The 26,996-nt window shown below is 46.5% G+C and overlaps 1 protein-coding gene across 1 annotated transcript in view; it reads right to left on the bottom strand.

Moving 5' to 3' along the window:
- Positions 1-24,667, bottom strand: part of ARHGAP29 (Rho GTPase activating protein 29) — a 341,359-nt gene extending 316,692 nt beyond the window's left edge. The window contains exons 1-2 of the mRNA XM_078640938.1: positions 24,420-24,667; positions 3,628-3,973 (exon numbers count right to left, since the gene is read on the bottom strand). Of these exons, the coding sequence (XP_078497064.1) occupies positions 3,628-3,931 (304 nt within the window). The 5' untranslated portion in view covers positions 3,932-3,973; positions 24,420-24,667. The remainder of the gene's footprint in view (positions 1-3,627; positions 3,974-24,419) is intronic.
- Between the last annotated feature and the right edge of the window lie 2,329 nt (positions 24,668-26,996).

A 26,996-nucleotide genomic window follows, 5' to 3' on the forward strand; every position in this document is an offset into this window, starting at 1 on the left:
AAGTCCAGGTCCGAGTCAATGGCCAGCTCACGGGCCCTATTTCTGCTCATAGGGGCACCCAACAAGGATGCCCCCTATCTCCCTTATTGTTTGCCCTTGTTGTAGAGCCTCTTGCCATCCTGATACGCCAATCTCCTAACACTACGGGCATAGTTCACGGAAGAGTGGACCATAAAATAGCTCTGTTCGCGGACGACCTCCTCCTCATATTGTCTAGCCCACACTTCTCTTTACCTGCCCATCATGGGTTGCTCCAGTCTTTTGAACTTGTCTCTGGCCTCAAAATTAATCACGCTAAATTGTGGGCCTTGAATCTCACAATCCCTGACTCAGAGCTCCCCGTACTCCATCCCTGGTCCCGTACCAATGGGCATCCAATTCCATTCTGTACTTAGGTCTCAATTTGACCCCTAACCTGAACACGTGGTCGCAAGCCAATCGGCAAGAATGTAAAAAGGCCGTTATGGAAGAGCTGCGAATGTGGAAATCTCTTCCCCTTTCTTGGCTGGGCAGCCTGAACGTGGTTAAAATGTCGGTGCTCACGAAAATATTGTATTTATTTCAAACCTTGCCCACACCTTTTTCCGCAGCACCAGATCCAGAATCTTCAGCGCGAACTTACTACCTTTATCTGGGGGCGGCAACGGCCATACTTTTCTAATAAAATACTTATGCTTCCGAGGGACAGGGTGGTGACTGGCATGCCCCAATTTGATGGAGTACTATTGGGCCTCTCACTGGCGATTCATTTCCCAATAGATTGCGTGGAAAAGCAATAAGGTTTGGTTTCATATGGATAGGTCAGTAGACTGCAGACCCATATGGGATCTCGCCAGGCTCCCATGGGAGGCTTGGCCGTGCAGTGCTTATATGGCCATCCCAACAAAAACTGTCCTGGATATTTGGGATAAGTTAGCATTGTACAGGGGTCTCACCTCTTTCCCTTCCCCTCACACCTCTATAACACGCAACCCACACTTCCCGCCCGCCCTGCATTTACATACCTTTTCGGCCTAGTCGGATGGGGGCTGCCGGACACTTCGGGACCTTATCCAGGGAGCTGCCTTCAAATCCTTTGAACAATGTAAACAGGACCTTCATCTCTCTGAGGGGGCTAGGTTACAATATCTCCAACTTCGTCACTGGGTACCGGCGTCATCCTCCACTCAGGGAGCCACCCGTCCTTTTACCCCCTTTGAACGGCTGGTGCGCTCTTTCGATGGCTCTAGGGGCCTGATCTCTCGCACATACCAAGTTCTTCAGCACACCCCCATGCTAGCTCACATACCTACCAGTCACAATGGCAATCCGATACTTCCACAGTATTAACGCCTTCACAATGTGATCAACTATGGCGCAACATCCCAAGGGTTTTTCGCAGCATTTCTCAGAGGGAAACTGCATACAAGGTTATGACGCAATGGTATTACACCCCTCACAAACTGCACAAAATGTTTCCCTACTCTTCCCCTACCTTTTGGCACTGCACGAGCGCTGTGGGAGATTTTCTCCACATCTGGTGGCATGGCCCGCTTTTGACCACCTACTGGAAAGAGGTACTTAGCCACATCAAACAGGTGCTTGGTTACCCTTTGCCCGAAGCCCCGTCCAAAGTCATCTTAGGCCTCAAGCCAGTGAACCTACTTACCATGATGCGCAGGGATTGGCCTCTATGCTTGCACATGCTCGGCGCTGCTAAACAAATCATAGCATTATACTGGAAGAAGGCTGAAACGCCTCCAGTGAACGTCTGGTTCACTCGCCTGTAGCATACCATTGCCATGGAATTACTCACGGCACGATTACATTTCATGATACTAAATTTACAAAACTCTGACAACCACTGATTAAATATTTTGACAAACTTGCCCATCTCCAGCCCCTGAGGCTTCGGGCCTTACACCTAACATGCTCCCTGCTGACACGGCCAGACTCTGGGGACCCAATAGAAACGCTGATTAATACCTCAGCTACATGAAGTTGTTTCTCTAAGATCTTACACTCCCCTTCACATATGTTCACTTCCCCTTGCAGGGGGTCGGTTCCTGGACCCAGGACGCCTGACTCCTCATGCCTACACATCACACAGCCACCTCCCCCAGCTGGGGCTCTTCACCACCTACGCCCCTCTCACATGCAGGATTGCCTCTCTTCCCTTCTCCCCCCCCTCCCACCCCCCCTAATTCCCCAAGGTAATGCTCTTGATGATAGCTTTGAGAGGCACCTCTTTTTTGTTTTTGATGCTTTTATTTGCCGATCTTTGGGAATGTTTTCCAATGTGCTCCCCTCTTTCCCCTTTTCTCCCTCTAGGCTTTTCTTCTTTCTTTCCCCTCTCTTCCCTCTTTCTTCTCAAACAGATTTGAAACAAAAAGCTTACCAACTGCCTTCACAACATCAATCAGGGATCTGAAGACCAAGAGTTGGAGTCCCTGCAAGGAAGGCAGACCTAGCCTTTCATCTGTCCATGGTGGGCAAGCTGACTAACATCAATGGGCTAACAGCAATATCTGCTCATTACAGCGATTAGACCTACTGAAAGTATGGTATGGAGCATTACCTAAAAGTTATCATCATAATAAGTGGCCAAAAGTGGTGCTCAAGTGTCTCAAGTTTATGAAGAGCAAAATTGGCCAGGACAACCCATCTTCTGTGCCCAAGAGAAGAGTGTGGCAACAGAGGTCATGACTGGATAATGGCGATTGCCAGATAAAATTAATGAGCACAGCACCAATGGATACAGAGTAGAATAGAAGTAGGAACAAATGTCTTCTATGATACAGACTTAACCAACCAACTCTCCAAGCATAATAGACTTGCAACCAAAAGTTACTCATCAGGGCAGCCTGTCTACTACCACTGGGAGTGGCTTTTCACAAATGACTTGAGAACAAAGTAGGAGGTGCTCAACACTGCTGTAGGGTGTTACGAAAGAGGAAACAGTCGGTGTGACCTCTGCCTGCTTCAATCAGTCAACAGCTTACATAGAAAATTATGGTTTAGTGAAGCGACATCAACTGGGTGCCTGCACTGCACTTTAACGCACAAGTCTGAAACCATCATTATAACCGGTGTTACCAATCCTCAAATCAAACATTGCAGCATTTTCTTGACAACAGGCGACAGAAAGCCTATGTGCACCCACAAGGAATTGAACCTGCGGTTCTCATGTTGCAAAACAGTAACTTGAGTGCATGCATTATTCCACTTCGGTCACTCACCAGCTGATTATTCATCCTGTACCATAACTGCAGCAATTTTTTTTTAAAGTACACACACAATCAACAAGGTGATTTCTTATACATGTTTTATACAAAAAAAAGCTGCAGAGAAACGATTCACTGGACTGAGCAGATCACTGCACACACGGCATGATCAGTTAGACCGAAGAATGACTCTCGGCCAATCGGATTCTATTAATAACTTCCTTCACAATTAGAAAAAAATAAAAAGCAACAACCGTGAGAATTTTTTCCCCAAACATGTAACACCTACTCCTGGGATGGGAGACAACAACATTAAAATATACACATTTTGGGAAAAACTGACCATAACCATCCCTTGGTACATACATGGGGAAAACTGATCCAGTGATATTAAGGACAGCATGCACAACAGTAGCAGGCTCACCTTCAGAGAGGAAGGCCTCCTTCAGGTAGAGAAGCACCTCCGAGAATTTCCTGGCGTCGTTGACCAGCAGCATGATGTACTCTGGATCAACCACTGCGCTGTCGTAACAGTCAGAACTGGAGCTGATGCTACTCAAGGAGTTGCTCTTTGTGCTGCGACCCATTCCCCAGCTTGTGGTATTTGAGATGGTGAAGAAATTTGAGGTAGAAAACCGGGCTAATCCCAAACCACGCTTGTTACCTCCGCCGTTCTGCCGCAACATCCCAGCTGCTACCGTGCTCCGGAGGGCCTTGGGGGTTACCATTCAATGCCACCTAGGTCCATTGGCAGAGCAGACTATGGAATCCTAAAACAAAAACAAGCACAGTATTAACAAACAGAAAACTCATCTTATCCTTATCCGCTGGGCAAGCAGACCGTCGTTACGAATATACCAAATGGCATTCAGCTCCCCACTAAAACCCCAATACACTCTTTTTTGACGAATCTCGTTGCAAAGTTCTGAAGACAAATCAGCAGTTTATCGGGTAGCACCTAATATGCAGAAGCAGCTGGTATACACTAATGGTTAACTAAAAGGCTGCCACATAAACCCAGACACACACACACATAAAATATACATACACAATTTAAGTAAAAGTATGCGCCAGTAGTCCTGGCAATGAAGGGAACTATTATTATAGTTTTTTAAAGATTCTTTTTATATGAACTAAAAAACAATTGCTTCAGAAGACGTTACAATATACATAGTACGAGTTTGGCGTACAGAAAGACAATGATTACCGCACTTCAAACCTCCCAGTTGCCAGCCCATCCAACCAATCAGATGTAGGGTACAATCATTCAACTTGATACCTAGAGTGCCTAATGCCCTAATATTAAACTGGGAGCGGTCCAGTTCTGTAGCTAACCCAGGCCCCCATATCTTTTCCCATTTGAGTGGGCACCCCCTGCTCTGGTAAACTGCCTGCTCAGCCCGTTGGCGCCAGTCCAAGTCATTTTTCCAGGATTCTACAGTTGGGACTGTACTGGCACCCCATACTCGTTCCACTTTTCCACCACTCTTGCCAGGGCAAGCCATGTCGTGGACCATTTGGGCCATACTATTTCGCCCATCACCCCGAGGATATCCCATCTCGCGTCTACTGGGACCTGCTCCCCGATACCATTGACATCACTCGAGCCAACCCATTCCAAAATGTCTGAATCCTGGTGCAGGCCCACAATATATGGAAAAATGTTCCAGTCTCACCACAGCCCCTAATACACGTACAATGACCCCATATGGTATTGTACCGTCTTCGAGGCATTAGACCTGTGTAAACTACGTATGGATCAACTTAAATCTCGCCCATACTGCTATCTCTCTGGGGCTCTGCAAAGCCTCTCCCGAATCCTCACCCTTAAGGAGACACACATCAGACTCTCGCAAGGGTCCCAGACAGTCAGGAGTAATGTTTATTAGCTTTTTGTAAGTAAGGGTGTCGCCCTATCGATAATTGGATCAAGTAGGAGTCTGTCTTCAAGTGGTGCGTACACTGGTATTGAATCTCTTTCCTTCAGGTGGCAGGGAAGTGCGTGTCTCAGCTGTAGGTATCTGAAGTGTTCGGTCGTACCCATTTGGAACTCTGTCCGAAGACAATCAAATGTAATCATTTTCCCCTTTCTCCAAATGTCCCCCAGGAGCTCAATGCCTATACTCCTCCATCTATGGAAGTCCTTTAGAAGCCTTACTTCTCATAAAAAAAATTCCCTCCCAGAGTGGCGTTTGTTCGGTTAGCCTGGACTCCCATCCGATCATTTTAGTTGCCTTCCGCCATGCCGTGACCACAGTCTGCGTGTGGGGCGGGAGAGGAGATGGGAGGCTCTTCCTCCCCTCGTAGAGAGCAAATAAATACCTACCCGTACCCATATCACAACGGTCAACCCAGTAGGATGGCTCCTCAATCGGCGAAAAGACCCACCCTTTAGAGTAAACTAGCTGAGCTGCAAACTAATATTTTCTGATGTGCGGTACCGCCAGCCCCTCCTTTCATAGACCCCTTTCTGCAATTTCTTCCGAGCGATCCTAGGGCAGCCTCCCCCTCAAAATCAGTGTTCGTTGTTCAGACTCAACCGCGCGGAAGAAAGCTTCCAGGATCTGGAATGGGTTATTCCGCATAGCGTATAGTAGACGCACGAGGGCCATAATTTTGAACAAAACCGCCCTTCCCATAAGGGAGACAGGTAAGCGCGGCCAATGGGTCACACCCCCCTTCAACCTTTCAAACTGCGAGTGTACATTTAACTGCATGAACTTCTCTTCCGTTTTGGTGATCCAGATGCCAAGATATTTAAAGAGGTCTTCGTGGACCAACTCTTTACATGCCGAAGTCAGAGGAGGTTCTCCTGCCAGAGTGAATACCAAGGATTTATCCCAGTTTATGTGGTATCCAGAACATTGGCCAAAAGACTGTATAATACGGATAAGCCTATTAAAAGGTCTGTCTAGGTCTATGGGTGTACAGCAGGATATCGGCGCGTAGAGGGAGATACGCTTTTCCCACCCCCCTCCCACGCCAATGCCTCTCACTAGCGAATCTCCTCGTACCAATGAGGCCAGCGGTTCAGGTGCCAGCGCAAAGAGCACCAGCAAGAGCGGGCAGCCCTGCCGCTTGCCCCTATGCAGCCAAAAAACTCTGGACATTGTTCCATTAACCCTGACACATCCCAATGGGACAGCGTACAGAAGCTCAATCCAGGTTCAGAAACTTGGGCCGAATCAAAGTTTGGCAAGAACAGCCAAGAAATATGGCCATTCAATACTATCGAAAGCCATATGGGCATTGAGTGACAGGAGCGCTGCCTGATCATCTGGTCGCCGCTGTACCATGTGCATTGCCCCATATAAACAACTGAGATTCAACCTGGTGTTCCTTTGAGGCATAAATCCGGATTGGTCCGGGTGAATCAGAGACTGTTTCACTGGGGATAGTCGGTTTGCAAGCGCCTTAGTCAATACTTTAGCCTCAAAATTTAAGAGCAAAATCGGTCTGTATGAACTACAAAGATCCTGAGGTTTACCTTTCTTAAGGATTACAACAATAGTAGCTGTCGTCAGATCTGGGGGCAATCGGCCCTCTGCCCGCACCTTTCGAAACATGCGGAGCATGTAAGGAGCCAGATACCCTGCAACATATTTATACAGCTCCGCTGGGAAGCCGTTCGGACCCGCTGCTTTCCCTGATTACAGTGAAATCCAAGTCAACCGCTTCCCGGTTCTCCTCGTTAAGCGTTGGCAGGGCTATATCTTTCAGAAACTCCACACAGTCCTCCTCCCCCTTGTCAGTCTGTGTCTGGTAGATCCCTTCATAACATTGGGCGAACACCACTGCTATAACTGCGCCTGTCACCGTACCCTTAGAGGTCAATGATCTCAGAGACCCAGCTACTACGGCCTCTATCCCTCCTTTCCAACCATGCAATGAGTTTATTTGCCTTGTCACCTAAGTCGTATATGCGTCTTTGCGTCGCTATTGCATACGTACAGGCTAGGTGTGTGTAAGCTTCCGGTGTTGTCCCCCTGTACTGATCCCAGCGCAGATTCCAGAGCTGTAATCTCTTGCTCCAGACTGTCACATTTCGCCCTCTTTTCATTGCGTCTAGCCCCAGCAGTCGCTTGCACAAAGTCCCTGGCCACCGCTTTATATGCCTCCAACAATATACAGTCAGATTGCACAGAGCCTGAGTTTTCTGTAAAATATTGCTCAGTGCACTCCTCAAACTGTTCCCCAAACTCCTAGTCTTTAAATAAATAGGGGTCTAAAAGTGGAGGTAGAGTCCAATCGTGTTAGACCTGGCATCATTGGCGTGAGTCTCACTTCCATTTAGACGGATTGCCTCCTGTTTTGATATATTTTTGCTGGTTTTATGCTTTGGGCGCTGTGCCACTGCTAATCAGTGCCGCAGTGCAAGTGCTCCCTATGTTAAATTAATGTACTAATTGGTGATTCCATGATTGGGTTATTTGATTTACCTGTCAGCCCCTAGTACAGTGCACCATGTGTGCCCAGGGCTTGTAAATCAAATGCTGCTGGTGGGCTTGCAGCACTGGTTGTGCCACCCACAGAAGCAGCTTGTAAAGTGTGTCTCAGGCCTGCCATTGCAAGGCCTGTGTGCAGTCTAGCACTACCATGTCGACTTGGCCAAGTGCACCCACTTGCCAGTCCCGAAACCTTCCCTCTGCTTCATATTAGACACCCCTTTGGTAGGCCCAAGGGCAGGGTGCGTTGTAAGTATAAGGTAGGACATGCACTGATGTGTGTAGCATGTTCTAATAGTGAATTACAGCCAGTTTCGTTTTTCACTATTAAAGGCTACCTGTTCTCCATAGGCCAGAATGAGCAGTTAGATTATTACATTCTTATAATCCTAACTGACTCAGGGAACATTCGAATTAGGTATGCCTGAACTCAGAATAATAAAATACATCTTTTAGTAAAGTTGGTTTTAATTTTCTGTGTTTTGAAAATACCACTTTTAGAAAGTAGATATTTTCTTGCCTAACTATCCAGGCCTGCCTCTGCTGGGTTGTGTATTCCTTGTCTGGGTTTGTGAGTGACAGGGCTCGGGGTTTCCAGGAGACAGGCTGGGGCAGCCCGGTGGCGAGTAGAGAGTTCTGCATCTAGATGGGAGGAGTTGCGCCTGGTACCTGAATAGGGTTGGGCCTCCCCTCTACAATGCTGGCTCCACCTCTTGTGACTTGTCTGATGTCTTTGCCCTGCACTGTGAAAGGAGAGGAGGAATCATGTCAATAGAGTGCTCTAGAGCTGTAGAGCTTCTTCCCTCCCCTGTGCTGGCTCCAGCTCCTGTGGGGCGGCTGATGTCTCTGCCCTGCACAGTGAAAGGAAGAAGAGAGTCATGTAAACAAAGTGCTCAGGAACTGGTTTAGACTAGGCAGAGGCCTCTCTGCCTTCAGAGAACAAAGGATTTTGGGGAATAAAAATTGGGACCCTGATCCCAAGAAAGTAGATCACTTCTGGATAAGAAACCTTTCTGCCAAGGAGAAGAACCAAGGAAGCTGCAGGAGTTGTACTGCCCCTCTGCCAGTGTGCTGTTTGCTGGGTTGGCCTGCAGTGGTTGCTTCATTGCCATGGGAAAGGAGAAGGAACTTTGTAAGGACTTTCATCTACAGAATATTCTCCAGGGTGTGAACTGTGCTTGCCTCCTGCTGAAGTCTCAGGGACAAAAGACTTCACCTCCAGCCCCCCACTGAATTTCCTTGCGTGCCGCTTGGAGCCGGAAGCGCGACGTATCGAGAATAAGCGTGTCGCCGCCGCAGCTGAACTCGTCACAGCACCGGAGAAGCGAGCCTTCGCTGCCTCTCCCTGGAAGCGTGTGTTCATCAAAGCAGTCTGCTGTTGCATCACCGGAGAAGCGTGTCGCAGGGCCTGTCACGGCTCCCAAGTACAGAGTCGTCGTAAGGCTGCCAGGGCGTCATCGCATCGCCGCATCAAGGGCGCCATCTTCTCGCATCGCAACAAGGCGCCATCTTGAGCACTGCAACGGGCCCACAGGCCGAGATTCTATGCATCACCTCCGCACCGGTAAGGATCACGACGCATCCCCTACTCTGCGCAAGCATTGAGGCACGACGCATCATCTCCCCCGGATCACGGAACCGACGCATCTCCCCTTTTGCGAGCCTTTTGTTTACTTTGCGTTACCCATCCAGGTACTTTGTTGAGAACTTTGTCGCATTTACCAACAACTTGAACTAAGCAACATTAATCATCTTTTAAGCAATCTTAAGTGTAGTTTTGTGGATTTTTGTAGTTTGTGGTCTTGTGTTTAAGTCTATATGTTATGTTATATGGGAATTTATAGCGCACGCAACTACTCTTGAGAATCCTGGCGCGAAGCAGTCTCAGACAAGTGGCTAGGTAGAAGACTAATAGGCCTGCGTGAAAAGATGCGTTTTGAGAAGAATACTTATTTTTATAAAACCTGAATTGTGTCCATCTGTAGGGTTTTCACTGTATTACTGTGTATATTCACAAAAGCTTAACACACTGCCTCTGAGATAAGCCTGTCTGCTCGTGCCAAGCTACCAAGGGGGTGAGCACGAGTTATTAAGGAGTGTAATCCCCTTATCCTGACTTAGAAGTAAGGGTCCCTATTTGGACAAAGGTGAATACCATTGCCAACTAGAGACGCCCAGATCTAACAAATCCCTAACTGGGCCTCGCAGAAACACCTCCACAAGGGAGTGGTCAGATATTCCTCGGGCCCGCGACAGCCAGCCTGAAAGAGTCCGACCAAGGTAGTATGTGTGAAGATATAGTCTAAACGTGACCCACTTCCATGCGCCACGGAGATATGGGTGTATTGTCTGATAGCGGGATTGTGCAGTCTACATAAGACCACCACCAACCTATTCGTAGTCGCAAAAACCTTCAATGGTAGCAGCCCCCCGGCTCTGTGGGAGCACGCATCTCAAAGGGAACTATTTATTGTGCGTATGTGCACATTGTGTAAGAGCAGAAAGCCACTTACTTGAGGTAAGGTAAAGGCAATGACTGAAGAGGGCTGACATTGTGCCCCAAGCTGTGTTGGCAGAATCAATATGTAGAAAAGAACAATGGATGAGGAAGGCTGGATAAAACCTTTTTAAGCATGCATAATATAAATGGTTTTCTTAGAAAATAAAATAGGTTAGCTAACTCCAGACCAGAAAACTAGCGCCGGCTGCCAATCGTCGCTGGGGGTCAAAGCAACACCCCAAGGGAGGCCATGTGACTGCTTCCTCAGCTTAAAAACCGCAAAATTGATTGAAACAGCAATCATTGGTTTAGCCCTATTGGGTAGAACCCGATCAGCCTGAGGAATAAGCGAGAAGATCTCTGGAGGCGCCACGTCTGACCCGAAAATGGCGGCCTCGTCTCCTACTGTTGGATTTTACTCTACTACACTCGCCCACTAGGAGACTTACGGACACTGGCTCTTCCCTCATGCTGCACTTCTGCATAACAAGCACCCCCATTTAATGAGTTAAAGATGATAATTAGAACTAACTGTATCAGAACAGCAAAGACTTAACCTCCTTGCCTGACCACAAGACGGCCGCCACAGTGTATCTCACCACGATGTACTTCTACTCCTGGACAATAAATCGACTAGACCTTGATCATCGCCCTCATTCGACCTGGATCCAGCGCGCCCTTCAGGACATTTACCCTGTGAACTTTCCCTCGACCGCTAAGACCTTGCTACCTGACCAATGCCCGGTGGAGCTATCTCGATAGCTATAGTAGAGATGGGCTGTGGATTCCCTCCTCCTACCCAGCCGGTCCTTGGGCAGACCTTCCTTCATCTCGCCTGCCGTTTTCTCCCACCTCCCCCATTTACCCTCAGAACCCCCATCCTGCTCACCCATCAGGACATTTATTCTGCGATCCTGTCCTCGACTGGTGAGATCTAGCTTTTTGACCGTTGCCCGGTGAAACTAACTAGATAGCTATAGCAGAGATGGACCGTGGACCCCCCCATGGCCATCAACTACCCAGCCGGTCAATGGGCAGACTTTCCTTTGCCTCTCCTGCCGTTATATCCCTCCTTCCCCCTACACCCCTACCGCCCTATTTTTCCTTCCTCTGTGCTCCTTTAATGTGTTTTGTATAACTGATGTAACTGTTAACACTATGTAATAATGTGAGAACTAATGTAAAGCACTCTGATACCCACGGGTCTAACCTGCGCTGTATAAAAATAAATAAATAAAACTAAGGTCCAGGCACAGATAGGAGCTTAAAAATCCAAACTGGTAAAGTGGCAGAGGCTATTGGTACAGTTTGGTACAGATGTGGCAGTGCACAGCTAGGTCAGTGCCATCCCAGCCACACCTCCCCAAAAAGGGAGAAAGAAGCGTACAAAGGAAATGCACCGAGAATCCCTCCAAAGTGGCATGAAGAGAGGCCCAGTGGGGTGAATGGACGAGCCTTACAACAGGCTTAAACGGTTCTCTTTGGTTCCAGAGAATTGGGGTTAAAAAGGCACTTGGTATGTTCTCACAATGGCAGAAGAATCATAACCCCCCCCCTAAGCAGGAGCAGAAGGACAACCCGCCTCGGGATGGGTAAGGCGAATGGGTGGCACACATCACAGTGGGCGGAAATAGAGTTTAGGAATGCCCGATGGGCCATCTTCAATTTGTCAAGCCTTGTGATACCAAATGCACTCTCAAGTCCATGCTCAGATGGAAGCTGGCAGAAACCAACTATCAGTAGCACGTCAAACCTAGAAGATACGAGAGTGAGATAACAGGGAAAAGACAGAATCCTCTCAAAATTGTTAAATGGAATCATCGTTTTGATAATTGCTGAAGTTTACACAAATAGTGGTATAACGCTGTAAACCTTAGTATAAAACCTGAATTATTACCATTTATCAGCTAGCTAGCAGAGTCTATTAACCCGTTCGACGCTCATGACGAGCTCAGCTCGTCATGAGGCATAGTTGAGCTGTGCTCATGATGAGCTGAGCTCGTCATAACAGCCGCGGAACACCCACGCGGGGATAATTCCCCTCCTGTGCGGGGAGTTCCATTGAGTGGGCGGAGTCGTGACGAGCTCAGCTCGTCATGAACACAGCTTCACTGTGCAGCGTGACGAGCTGAGCTTGTCACGAGCACCGCTGTGCTGCGCGCGGCCCCCCGCACCGCGGGGACTTAGCCCCGTGTGGAAGGGGTTAACTAGTCTAAGTCGTTCAACTTAAGGCTGAGTCCAACAGACTGAGTGACTCTAGTCCAGAGTTCACACCCCCCAACTAGGAATTTCAGCTACAGTTGGTAGATCATTAAATAATCTAGCTTAAAACACCCTGCGTGCGGAAACTACCCAGCCAGAACCTCCAGTCTACAAACCTTTCTGAATAATTTTTTGTTTGTCCCATTAAGGGCGATGGGCGCAACTAGACAGAAAAAGGCATACTGTACGGTATGAAGTGTTGCGAAATTCTCAGTTAATTTTCATATTAAGTATATTAGTTCTTTTTTTTAACGATGCAGTGAGTCGCTTTGCTGTCACAGTAGCAAAGTGACTCTCAGTATGGTTTATCAGCTGGCACCCTATACCTTACCTACAAATGATAATTAGGAAAGGTACAGGTGACACTACCTGTAAGTTTACCGTTGTGACTTGGTCCACAAAACCAGGCCCATAAATAGCAGTCTTTCAAGAGGTTTTGAAAGGCTTGAAACCAGGGGCAGCTCCTCCACGTGGGTGGAGAAGCGTCACCCCACTGATTTCTTGCAGTGCAAGAAGCAGAAACATAAAATGGTATTAGACGCCTGTGCTGTAGGCATCCCATCCAATCATTGCAGCATTGTGATTGGTTTAGGGGAGGGGAGGGAGGCTGCCTGTTTCCTGTGAAGAGCAGAGACATGCAGGACGATGCAGCACGGCACCGGACCGGGCTGACGAAGATAAGTTAGCAGTATTTTTTTATTTAAAATTACACAACCCCCCCCACCCATTTCCCCCTGCGCGACTCCCCCTCCCACCCGCGAGTCCTGCCAGCCTCGACTGCTTGAAACAGAGGAGAAAAGTTCAGAAGGTATACTAGAAATACTGCAAAATCAAGAGAAATGTAGCAAAACTGTAAGTCATTGGCAACTACACAGCACTGCTCTTGATATATCTTTTTCACAGGGCAAACAAATGGCATATAAAAGGGAGTTCAACTGTCATCTGATTTTGAGGTAGGTCCAAGACCATTCGTATATATTTTCCCTGTGCATTGCATTTTATTTATGTTTGTGTTTTACAATATAAACCATGATCCCTTTGTGTTTTACAATGCCAATAGGTTAAACTCTTGCAAATGCGAGACCTATTACATTGCTTCCTGTTGCAGCGGAAAAGAGGGATCGAACAGGGAGAAGGAGCAGTCGGCTGCGAAAGGTGTGGCTCGCCGAAATCTATTTTTTCAACATTGTATGGTTTTGGTAAGCAGCACAGTACATCACCTGTGGCGCCCTTCTTACTAAAAACTTACAATTTTGAAAAAATAGACTATGGCGAACTGCGCCTTTCTTTTCTTTGTAACCATTACTAGAATGGGGTGGCCCATAAGGTACGGACCTGGGTAATTAGAATTATAAACAAACAATGGTCCTAGACCTATAGATTATAATCTTTTCTTTGTGGCGGCTAGCCGAAGTCTATTTTTTCAACTCTGTAAAAGTCTGGTAAGCAGCGCAGCACATAGCCCGTGTTGTGCTGTAGGAGAAATTTCTTTACCGCATGCGCGCTAGCGGTTTTCCCGCTGCGCGCTGCAATTTTGAAAATTGCGCGTTACGTGACAAGGTCAGCTCGTCATCCGCGTAGCGCAGGTTACGCCCATGACGAGCTGACCTTGTCATTAGCGCCGAAGGGGTTAAAGAAAATAGTGTTGACACACTGTAAAGAAAAGATGTGTAACTGCACAAATAAAAGGGCCAGGCCTCATGGGAGGTTACAAATGTAGACATGGCGGTACTAAGGAAATACTGGCTAGCCTATCAACAAGTCCGAAGCTAACATTTACAAAGGACAATGCCATAAGCCAATGACAAATGTGGGTAGAGAGTGGGCAGAGCTTCAAGTTCATACCCGAAAACAGCATGCCTCGCGCAGCTGCGCATGCGCTGCCCAGGTTCGACCTAAAAAACGGCCACTGGCAGTTTGTGTTATGGTTAGTTAGAAAGTCAGAGGCATCCAGTCTTCTCACAAACATCCATCTTAAAAAATGAAAAAAAGTGAACCTCAACTTTGTTCTCTTTCCCATTCATCCTGCTTTTTTACTGTAAAACAGGGCATGAGTTAAAATGCCTTCCCAAAAGACGTTAATGACTTGTGGCAGAGTATTTAATGGCACAGCTGTAGCTGCCATCCACAGACTCGAACAACAGTCATCAAAATACATTGACTCTTTGAAATGGAAACGCTGGCTAAGAAATGCAACTGCAGAATGCGTGTGGGTTTTGGAACGGAAGTGCTCTGTGTATGATGTTTCCGAATCAACACAGAGTGACGGGCGGATGTGGTTATCACAATGCAAAAAAGGCACGCGCGCAATGTGTTATCTTCCTTAATACAGAAGAAAATTGAGGCGAATTTCAGAGCACAAGAAACATCAAACAGACACAGAACCGGTAACCACACTACGAGAGACCATTCCCCACTACAGCATTCCAACTAGAAGACTCTTTAAAAAGAGAAGCAGTGACCCTGCACTAACGTTTCACTTGTGCTTAGGTCTGCCAGTCACAGTGTAAACACTGCACTGTTCGTATCATGTGATTAGGACTGTCAGACACCCAGACTGTAAACATTGGACTGTTCCTATCATGTGTGTAGGTCTGTTCATACATCCAGACTGTAAACATTGCACTATTTGCATCACTTGTTTATGGCTGTCGGTCACGGACTGCAAACATTGCACTGTTCCTATCACATGGTTAAAACGGTCAGACACACAGACTATAAACATTGCACTATGTGTTTCATATGCTTAAACATTGCACTGTCCGAATCATGTGCTAAGGATTGTTCAGACACCCAGCCAGACTGTAAACATTGCACTATTTGTATCATGTGCTTATGGCTATCAGCCACGGACTGTAAACATTGCACTGTTAAGATCATATGCTTAGGACTATCAGACATCCAGACAGTAAACATTGCACTGTTTGCATCATGTGCTAAGCACTGTTCAGACACCCAGACTGTAAACATTGCACTATTTGTATCACATGCTTAGGGTTATCAGACGGAATAAATACTGAACTCCTACTTCGTGGATAGGACTGTCAGACAGTAAACATTGAATAGTTTCTATAGTATGGTTAGTTAGGGCCATCAAAGACTGTAAACATTGCGCGATTCGAACAGTGTGCTTAAAGTGGGGAGAGACTACACATTGCACCACTTGTAAGTTGTGCTGAGGGTTGTCCGAGACTGTAAACATTGCACTGAGGTTTCATGTGATTAGGGCTTGTAAACTGATTGTAAAATATGCACCGCTGCGGGTCGTTCAGACTGCAAGCACTGAGCCATTTGGTTATGTGCTTAGCACAAGTAACCAGAAATAATAAACACAACACTGTCCATACAAAAACAAACCCCCAGTAGACCCCACTCTGATATAGGGTTCAGCAGTTGATGCTACCACGAAGCAGAGTTCATAGGAACGGTTACAGATACAAGCAATCTATTCATGGTTGCCTGAAAACCGTTCCCAAAAGACAAATCACTGTAGGGCACAATACCTCCAGGTAATATGTACACATACAACCATGACTGGCAACACCTCAATTCGGTCCACAATGTAATCATAGGAACCAGGGCAAGAAAATACAATTACGAATGTTGCTGTTAAGGCTTTAAAATAAATCAAAACAAGGGACCATATAAACTAACATTTACACGATTTGGGCAGATGACATCAACATGAGTTTGGAGTATACGAGGGGGACAAAACAAATACGTTTTTTTTGTGCAAGAGTAATGACAGTTTGAAGGGCCCTTGCTTAAATACTAATGTCAGAAAGCTAGCTTTTGAATCTCTGTAAAATAACATATTTAATACTATCATGAAATTATAAACAAAAATAAATTCACCTTCATGTTTCTGCTATAAGATGAAAGGAATGCAGAGGGCAAAAAAGATAACAGTGAATGGTTTGCCAGGCGTGCAGCCCTGGCAAGCTCACTCCCATCTTCACTATAACAGGAGTTCAGTGAAAATCTGGCTAGTAGGCACGCTGAAGGAAAACACACCGTCGTTCTAATTGATGAAAATCAAAACTAAAGCAGCCCTGAAATTATGCCAAAGAAAATTTTGAAATATGCACATACTGCGCTGCAGTCACCAAACAGGTTAGGCTGAGCATTTTCTTCCAGACTTCAGGCACGAGCTTAACACACTCCAATCGTATACCCTTAAGTGATGCTGATGCGTATTTTTTTTTTTTTTTTTTTAACAGTGACATCAAAATCTGGCGTACATTCTTTGTGTTTTGCTCTGTATGTATTTTTTACAAATGCCCATCTGAACAGTTTTCTCTTCTGAAACGATCATTCAAATCCAGTTAAGGAAACCTGGATAGAGCCCCCTCTGTAGAGGGTCAGAAGAAAATGAGAACAGCTAAGAGAGCATGTAAACGGTTAAAAGATCAATTAGAGGGAATTTAGGGCACACTTCTGGGGCTTCCATAAAGTTATTCTGTATAGAAGACTGCTCACCCCCTTAGTTGTAAACCAACATCTTAGACACCAAATGCATATTCAGATATATGACCATTTAAGTTGTCAGACTATAATAACTTTTCTACTACAAAGTAAAGAAAACTGGTTGGGTAGCTTCCTCCAAGTTCGACATTTCTTAATCTAATGCATAATTTCACACACTCATACCATCTTTACATTGGAAATTACAAAGTCAATTTACACTGCCTGCTCTTTTCACAAAAGGAAATGTTCCTTTCAGGTAAACAAAAAGCTAAGCCTCCTTATAATTCTTTTTCTTAGGTAAAGGATTTGACTGTCCCCGAGGGCAGCCAAGTACTTAAATCGGCATGCTCATCCAGTTAAGCAAGCTTAATTCTAACATGCGTGAAACTATCTGAATGACCCATAACAAGTCCTAGTAGCAAGAGGGTTGACCCGAGCATTTAGCAGATATGTGAAGCCATTCCAACAGTAATCTTGAGATGCTGCACAGCTCCGATTCGATAAAACAACTAAAACCCCTGAGGACTGCCCACAGTCTTTAAGATACCCTACATACGCCATGCTGTCAGATCCAATCTTTGCCTTTATAAGGAGACATATAAAAAGGCCTCATTAGTCAAACAAAGGCACGTATTAAGGTTGGGCATGGTTTGTTTTGGTGGTGTAATTTTCATATAAAAGCCGACATAGCAGGGAAGAAGACCGTAACCTGCCAAATTTCATAAGGAGCGGAGTGTTTTTTAGTTTCAGGGGATATACATTCATTGGAAATAGTTTACAGAACATTGTTAACTCCTCTGTAGAGAAAATAAACGTTTTCTAGCCCATTTATCAGCTCTGTAGATTTGTATTGTCAGACAGAGCTTACTCACAAAATCCACCATGCTTCTAATTCAACTAACATTTGAAATGGTGCTTTAATATGTGTGTATTTTACCAAAAAAGTCCCTTCAACAAAACACAACATATGAAGGTATGCATATCAAGAAGAAGCCAACGCTTTTTTAAGTAAAAAAAAGGCATGCAAACTTAATATAAAGGCAAGATAACATTAGCTGCTATGTGTGAAGTGCACGGTTTTTTGGACAAGAGAAAGGACAAACTGGGAATACTAACCAGTTACAGCACAGTGGTCTTTGTTTTGCAACAATGCATTCAATTAGAAAATTCTGGTCGATAATTATTCAGTACAAAAAAAACCTACCAAGTGTGATGTTATATAGTAAAGAGAAAGAAGCACATTTAACAGCTCACCTATAAGGTGAAGTTTTATTCCTTCGACAATCACAATTTGCAGGCCAGCTAACACAGGAACATTGAACAATCTAGGTTTTCCACTGAGACTAAAAGACTCTACTCCACCTCAAAGGAACACCATTTACAGTGGCACTGGAGTACAAAAAAGACCCTAGTATATATCTGGGTGGCGTGCTAAAAGGTACCCTTTCAACTCGCTAGAAAAGCATCTAAGTGCCATCAACACATACACGAGGGTGTCCGAGTACACAGAGAAACCAAACAGATGCAGACCTACGACCATGTAAATTGGATGGGCTCTTACAACAGCTCACTGGAGTAATGAATGTGTGTCTCATCAACATCTCCACAAGAGCATCCCAATGAACAGAGATGGTCAGGCTCGGCTCAAAGCCCCTAAACATGTCCACTGCATGGATCTTACATTGTACTGCTGGACACTCACAAGAAGTTTAATAGCAATCTTTGCATGCCCCATCAAAAAATACACAGGATCTCAAAAATGCAGCAAGGAGCCCAAGGTAAAAACCTGAAGGGCCAAAAGCTACTGAAACCCCCAAAGCATCACTCAATGTGTATGACCAGACACGAGGTTGCTGAATAACAGTCCTGATGATGCCCAACAAAAGTAGCTAAAACCTTGGAGAGAGAGTTACAGGCTCAGGAGTGTCATTCGCAGAGGATGAAACTAAGAGAAGATCAAAAAGCTTCAAGCATATCCTAATATCAGGCACACAAAGGCAGACAAAAGTATAATGGAGCCCATTTGTAGGCAATGGATGTTCATGAGATCGCAGAAGCTATAGAAAATAATGGCTGTTGCATGTGAAGAGTATTACAGTAGGTCACCACAGATCTGTGCCCACAACTAGATGTCCGTGCCCAGAAAAGCAGTTAAAAGGTGGAAGAACTGGGGGCTCAGGAATGCAGGGTCAAGAGTTCTAAACACACAAAGCTATTGAGGCTTTCCTCAAGTTACATGAACCCCATCCATACACCACTGCCAAGCATAGAAAAGCAGCTAAAAGAAGGTAGAACTGGTGGCAGATGGATTGTGGGTCAAGAGCTCTTGACTTCTAGAGATGACAGGGCTTTCAGTAAGGCAATTCCGGTGCATTCATAACCCATCAAGCATAGGAAAACAGAGGAACGCAGGTGTAGCCCGGTGAAAGGTGACGAAACTCTTGGCAAACTTGGAAGAACAGGGCTTACAGCAGATCCATAGCTTTTTGACGCCCAAAACCAGAAGAGTTGTTAAAGGCACATGGGCCTCGAGAGCTTATGACACCTCTGGGTATAAGCTGTTCAGCAGATCACAGGCGCTTCAAGTCAAACAGGTGGATCTTATGGTAAAGAGATAGACACACTAGCGCTCTTGGCACATTAAAAGGGCGAGGCCTACTGTATACGAACTGGACAGCTATTCACCAGAGGGCTGCACCTGTGTTCTAATGAAATGCTGCTCTCAGGAGCTGCAGTTACTTAGGAAGACTGGGTTTAGAGTGTATAAGCACCTAAAAAGAGTCTAGAAACTAGCACGTCAGTATGAAAGCTTTTATTTATTTTAAAAGTTTTATATAGCGCTAACTTAACCCGTAAGTATCAGAGCACTTTACATACACACAGTAAACAGCAGAATGACATTACATTACATTGTAGGCCGTCAGTAAGGAAGCAAACTATAGAAACAAAGAAATATAGCATGGGCAAAAAATATGCAGGACAGCGGAGGAGGAGAGCAATAAAAGAAAGGCGAGGGTGACATGGTCCGGTCAACCACTATCCATGAATGTCCTGAGAGAGAGGAGATAACTCGGATACAGAAGACTAGGTTAGTTGACGTTGGTCATGAAAGAATTTGTTTAGGAGATGGAGATGGAGATTCAGGTCTCTTTTGAAACAGGAGAAGGAGGGGTTGCATCTGAGGGCTCCAGCGAGGGCGTTCCATATCCTGGGAGCGTTGCCAGAAAACGGTCGGTATTGGGTGGTTTTCTTTTTCAGTTTCGGAGGAATGAGAAGGAGTAAGTTGGAGCTTCTAAGTGTTCTGGATTGACCTGCTCTACTCACTTTATTATTTAAGTAGTTGGGGTCAGGAGAGTGAAGGGTTCTGTGTGTGATGCAGGCCAATTTATAAAAGCATTTCCCTTCCATGGGAAGCCAATTGAAGCCGTTGAGAGCTGCAGTGATGTGCTCAAATCTTTTAACTCCTGATACGAGTCGAGCGTACATGTTTAGCACTGCCCTTAGAAGGGCTAGGTGAGCTTTTGGAGTCCCTGTAAGTATGGCGTTCCCGTAGTCGATTTTAGAGAGAACTAGGGATTGGACTACTGTCTTGAGGTCATCGTGGGGTAGGAAAGGTTTCAGTTTCTTGAGGTGTTTTAGAGAGAAGAGAGCACTTTGTGCAGAGTTTTTGATGTGAGCCTCCATTGATAAGTTCGTGTCAAGGGTGATGCCTTGAGACTTAACTGAGTCGGATAGGGTAAGGGGGCAGTTTAGGGCTACCAGATTATTGAGGCACTCTTGGATTGGACGGTGGTTACTTTTTGGAGAGAATAGGATTAGGTCTGTTTTGTCTGGGTTGAGCTTTAAGTGGTTAACGTAGAACCAAGTTTGGATCTCGGTTAGGGTGGTATTGAGGAGTTGGATGTCGCTGGGAGACTTGATCCTGAAATAGATTTGGGTGTCGTCTGCGTAAAGGAGGTAGTCACTCAACAGATTTTCCCATGCTCTCTCTACCTACACAAAGTGACATTATAGCGCAGAACCAGTGGCTCAGACTGAGGGGTGATCAACACCTAGAGGGTGGGACTTACAACTGGTCACTCTACACCGTTTTTACAAAGTCACGCACAATAGAGTAAACAGAAACACTGGAGCATATAACCAGCTTTCTGGAACTACTTGTCTTCCAGTCTACACAGCATGACACCCGGCAATTAAGGCTTTGCTCTTCCCATTATAGCACGACCAAATCCGATTTGCAAATGGTTGATTTCAGTCTGGAGTGGCATAGCAAACAATAAATGATTAACTGGGATGTGGACACAGTAAATTACCAGTAGCTGAGATCAAAGCATTCGACCCATCACTTTTTCGAGTTTCTATAAGAGACAGCATAAGTGTGACTGGCCTGATCAGGAGTGGGGCGCATGTCCGTGAGCCACAGGACTCAAGATAAACCCCATTTAAAAGAACCAGTGCTGCAGCGTTTTGGGTTTGCTGATGACCATGTATGGGAGGGGCGGGGGGGGGGGGAGACTTGGCCTGGCAGTTCAGGTCGGACAGTTTTTACTACAATAAGACCAAGTTAGACCTGTGCATGGCCAGCCTCTGTTAGGAGCAATAGATGGTAAAACACAATACATTGGAAATGTTAATTGCCAGTGGCTAGTTTTCAATCAAGTGTGCCAGCAACCGTTTTTTGCATTTCTTTTGCATTTTAGCTCCTCTCCAGTGATTACCTTTCTTGGAGCTATCACATTCTGTTTATTCTATTCGCACTATAACCCAAAACCGAAAAGCCAGTACCCCGAGATCCAGCCTACCAATCTGCGCTATACGAAAGTTGTTTTACTCCAGGAAATATTATACTTTTCTCCGATAAATTTGAACGTAATCCACATCTCCAACAATCACACATCTCGGATGCCAGACTCCCTCTCATACTTCAGTACAGGCGATAACTATGTAATGACTTTTTTTTATGAGAAGTACACTCATCACTGTGGATCCTGGAGGGTTCCAACAGCTCTTTGTCTTATTTTATTTATGCGTTTTTATATAGCGCGGACTTTACCCGAAGGCGTCAGAGCGCTCCACAAAAGGAACAGAAAATAACAAATTACAAAAGCAGACGATAAGTTACATGAGGTAAAAGTGACAATTGTGAGCAAACAAAATACATGAACGCTTTGGAATTAACAGTCATGTTTAAGCCACCAGAAAGTCGCTGCAGAAATAAATTTAAAAAGTTCTAGGCACCACGCGTAACAAGAAATCGAAAAAAACATTCAGCAAAAAAATATAAAAAGAGATGCATGCGAAAGAAACCCCTGGGTACGCATGCTGCTGGACCAACCTAGGAGGCGTGCTCGACCTGCGATCAAGTGGTAACGGGCTGTTTTTCACAAAGTAAACACCGTATATTTCCTCATTTCACAACTCCCCGCGATGAAGTATTGCAGCCACTGCTCACAAGCACCCATTTCAGTAAGGAGAGCGGGCTGCCCACCCCTGAGGTCACCACCGCAGCCTGCTCTCCTGCGCGCTGGGAGAAAGGGGGCCTGGAATCAGTAGGGGAGTCTGGGGGCGTGGGGGTGGTGCCACTAGCCCTGAATATCTGGCATTCCTCAGACCCTTTCAGCTGCCAGGGTGTGAGAAGAGGCAGCTTGCGCGTCCTGCGGGGCATTAACATACAATCCACAGCATGGCCCGCGGGAGAAGGGGATTGGGGGGGAAATCAGATAAGAGGGGGGGGGGAAATCAGATAAGAGGGGAGGGACAGGGACACAGAGCAATCAAATGACGGGGTTGATCAAGCGATGATACCAGAGGGGTGGGCATAGGGCAATGTGTCTGGATGGCACGGGGAGCGATCGAAAGGAGGCAAGCAATCCGGGAACAGAGGTCGATGAATGATCTGGGGTGTGTGATACAGTTTGCCACTCACGTGTCCAAGTGTTTAAACCATATAGGGCTGACAGCGGGTCTGGGTTCATATTCAGAGCGCCATCATAAAGGGGCAAGTCGGCCACTAGTGGAAAGTAGATATATGTGGCGTCAGGGCCAAAGCTGCTGACTTCTGGGGAACTAGGTTCGAGTCTCGGCTTCACAACCTGTGATTCTGGGAAAATCACTTACATTCCCCGTGCCTAAGAAATAAAAACAAATGAATCCGACCTTGCGCGTAACGTAACTGGTGCTAATATGATGTGCAAAGTAAAGTAGTGTGTGCTCATGTAAAGCGCTCCAAAACATTCGAGTCCAGTTTGGGCTATACAAAGCTGTAAAAAATAAATAAAAATTAGATGCACTGGAGACTGGTCAAGGTGAGTGCTCAAAGCCAACCTCTGACACTTGTTCATGGCACGAGCACCTGCCGGAGTACTTCAGACACCAACCTACCAATAGAAAAGTCTCTAATTTTGCTGTCATAGTTTTGGAGATAACTGCAGAGGGGCTAAGTAGAGCCAAGCCTGTAGTAGGGGACACAGTACCAACCAGAGAGAAAAGGTGCAGCCAGACCCACTCCGTAATTAATCAGCAATCCGCGACAACACCAGTGTCTCGCCCACCCTTAAAAGCCAATTCAATGACACATGCGACCACACCATGCGGCACACTTCAGATTGACCCCGGACTCACTGCACCATTACAAATAAAATCACCAGATTAATGCCAATCGAAAACTCACGTCGGCCAGAGAGAAAAGACCCAGAAACACCGACTACAAACACACAGGGATGTCCCCAGCAGCCACGGGAAACCCCCATCCCTTGGAATGGAGACCCCCAGAAATCCCCCCCCCGCTGGTAGGAGACCACTACCATTTATTTTATTTATGCGTTTTTATATAGTGCGGACTTTACCCGAAAGTGTCAGGGCACTTCACAAAAGGAACAGAACTGATGATACAAGAGAACATTACAAGTGAGCAAAATACAAAAGCAAACGTTACATTAAATGAAGCAAAAATCTGCAACACCCTTTCCCTTAACACACTCCAGCACCCACTGCAAGGCAAACCCCCCAGCGGCTCTGTATTACCACCACCACAACTCAAGAAACACCCCCACCACCCTGTGGGAACCGACCCTCTAAATCCACTGACCTCTACCAACCATACATACGCACTGGACACCAGAGTGCAGCTGAAGGAAGCCCACCATCAGCCCACAGGGGCGATCTATTAGATGAATTGCCACCCAGGAACCCCCCCTGCGTCCACGGCAGCTCCTCCGCCCTGTGCTCACACACAGGAAGGTGCACTATTGTACCCTAGGGGATGGGGGCACCTAACGCACCCTCTGGAAGCCTGTGCTGCCGCAATACCCGGTACCAATTTAAAGCTAAGGAAAACTCTGATTACTGCACCGCTCTTTCCAGCACCGACAGCCACAGGTTCACTCACCCGCAGCAAGACTACTACCCACGGAACAACCCTTACAGAAACGTTATCGCGCAACAGGTCTCAGCCGGGGAAGCTGCAGTATCCTCAGCCGCCTGCTCCCAGACAAATCAGGGTTTATCCAACATCCCCGGTCCCAATGTGGCGCCTTCAACTACCTGAGAAGCGGCTCTGCCGCGCGGCATGCCTCGCCTGCCCCGGGGCCGTCTCTTCCGGAGCCGTTCTTCACAAGTTTGCTGGGACCGTCGTAGCACCGCCGCCTCCCGCACTCGCACCGCACGCTCTGCCACCAGTCCCTCCTCAGCCTGCGCGCGCCGCCGCCGCTCACCGACTGCCGCGCGCACGCGCAGACGGAGGACACCCAGCGCGCGCCTGCCGCCCACGTGGTCCTCCACGCACTGAAAACACAGATTCCAGCCCCTGGGAGCGCGCGTCCTTCCCACCTCCCTCGGCCCCGGGGACCGCGCGCTCTAACCACGCCCGCCGCCAGTAGACCGCTGCTGGGAGAGGCGGAGCCACGAGGGGAGTAGGCGAGCGGTGTAACTCGCTGCACCTGCTCATTGGCTGCTTAAAACGAGAGGTGGCTATTCCTGAAAAGAGTGGGCAGGCTTCAGGCTGCAAAACACCACTCCAACCCAGACGGTTTCTCGGTCAGGGATTACCAGATTTCTCATGTATTTTGTATGTTCTTTGTGGTAACATTGATATAGCGTTTACAGTTACTGACAAGGCGTTGACTCCGTTGCCCAAACTCAGTGGTAATCCAATGGTTTTTAGTGTCGTTGGATATGCATCTGAACCGTTATTTAGAATCCTCTCTACTAGGGATGTTGATGCAAATTTCTGCTATCCTTTGATGTAGCAGAAACTGCATTTTATTTGTGATGGGGCATTATAATCACCAGCGGTGGCCGGCACAGGTAAACGCGTTGGGGCAGGGTGGGGGCTGGGCAGAGTGTGAGGGGGGAAGTGGATAGATGACGGAATTGGTACAATTAAATAAATAAATACCTATACTGTCGGCTCCCCCACCGCGCCCTGTCCCGCCTCACTGCGCTTACCTATGGCGGCCGCCACTCGTATATAATCGTTTGTCATGTTAACATGAAGTGTTAGAATTTTGATATGTTCTTTCTCATGTTTTGTGTTTCAGGTGGAAGAAAGCGCCCTTGTTAGCTAGAATAATGTCTTTGTTTTATTAGTCAGGCATCAGGATCTCCCATTAAGAATGGGGAATATGTGAGACAACTGTTGAAAGCATTGTAGTTACCAAAGTAAGTGGCTGTCGTAAAGTGTGCTGCCCATGAGAAGGGAGTTGATTTTGTCACCATGGGAAACCGCTACGCGGATGAGGTTGCTCGTTTTGTGCTACACATGCTTGCATTTTTTTAATGGGGAATATGTTGGCGAGAGTACAGAGAAGACTAGGCTCAGCATGATGCTAGCTGTTGCAGACACATGGGGTGAAGTTAGGCGTTCACAAATGGAAGCAGCAGATCAGGAACAAGCGGGTTGGATCAGAGCAGGTTGTGAGAAGGGAGAAGATGACATATGGGTTTAAACTGATGGTAGGGCAGTGTTGCCGGATTGTTTGCTAAAATCCAATGGCAAGGCAGATTCATAGAACAGCTCACATAGGAAGAGACGCAACAGTGAGATTGTTCAGGCAGACGTGGTGTAATCTAAGGTTCCGTGTGATTGCAGAAGCAGTGTGTTATCGGTCTGTTACGTGTCAACAAATGAATGATGGGGAAAAACTGTTGTTCAAATAAACAAGAGAAATCCAACATTTAGTGGGAAAAGGAGAGTGATCAATGGATATTGAAGCACTCAGTGTTTGTGAAAATACCCCTCACACACCAAAAGGCCCCTTGGTGTCATGCTTCATCATCGGGGTCTTCGCACCCCTCTATCGGGATGCGGCGTGCTGCGACCGACGACTACGAGGGAGCACTTACAAAGTTGGCTATGTGTGGTGTACAGTGTGTGGGTTGTGTTACAAGTGAGTAGGGAGTGTTGTGAAAAGTTTTAAAAGGTACCTGGCACTAGAGCGGAAAAGAAAAAAAGTTTTATTCTGTGCTCTGGCTGGTACCGTTAAAAAGAAAGTGCAGGGCGAGGTCAATCTGTTGTATTAATGAACAGGACCTCTGATGTGCTTATGTGTCGACATGTTTCGGAGACAGGCTCCTTCTTCAGGACAGGGGCACAAACTCCCTTCCCTACTCACGTCTTTTGCTACGTAAAACTGTGTATTTACAGAAAAGTGAATTTTACTTTAAATAGGCTAAGTGTGCCTACAGCGGTCTGCTACAAGCACAATGACCTGTAGAAAGACAAAAAAAGAGAGATTTGCCTAATGGTTACCCATGTAACGGGTAGTTCATGCAGGTGCAGTCACCTGGAACCTCACCATTTGCTTAGCGATAAGCTTCCATAAAAAAGACTCACTACACATACAACATAAAACATATAGAGCACTAGGAGTTTTTGTAAACCTGAAATTCGTACTTGTGAAGCTTGGTTGTGGGCTTCATGAGCAAGATAGGAGCGTCGGGGTGTTGCTCCAATGGCAATCTGCAGTAGAGGATGAAGTGGCCATTACTAATCATTCTTTAACACTTACTTCTGTGGATGGTTAGAGATGATCGTGGCAGAATGGTACTCCTTTGGTGTTATACTCACATAGTAAGGACGCTCAGATCGCCGCCTTACCCCGTCCGCTGCTCCGCTGGTTG

This window comes from Lissotriton helveticus, chromosome 1_1, assembly GCF_964261635.1.
Source record: "Lissotriton helveticus chromosome 1_1, aLisHel1.1, whole genome shotgun sequence".
NCBI lineage: Eukaryota > Metazoa > Chordata > Amphibia > Caudata > Salamandridae > Lissotriton > Lissotriton helveticus.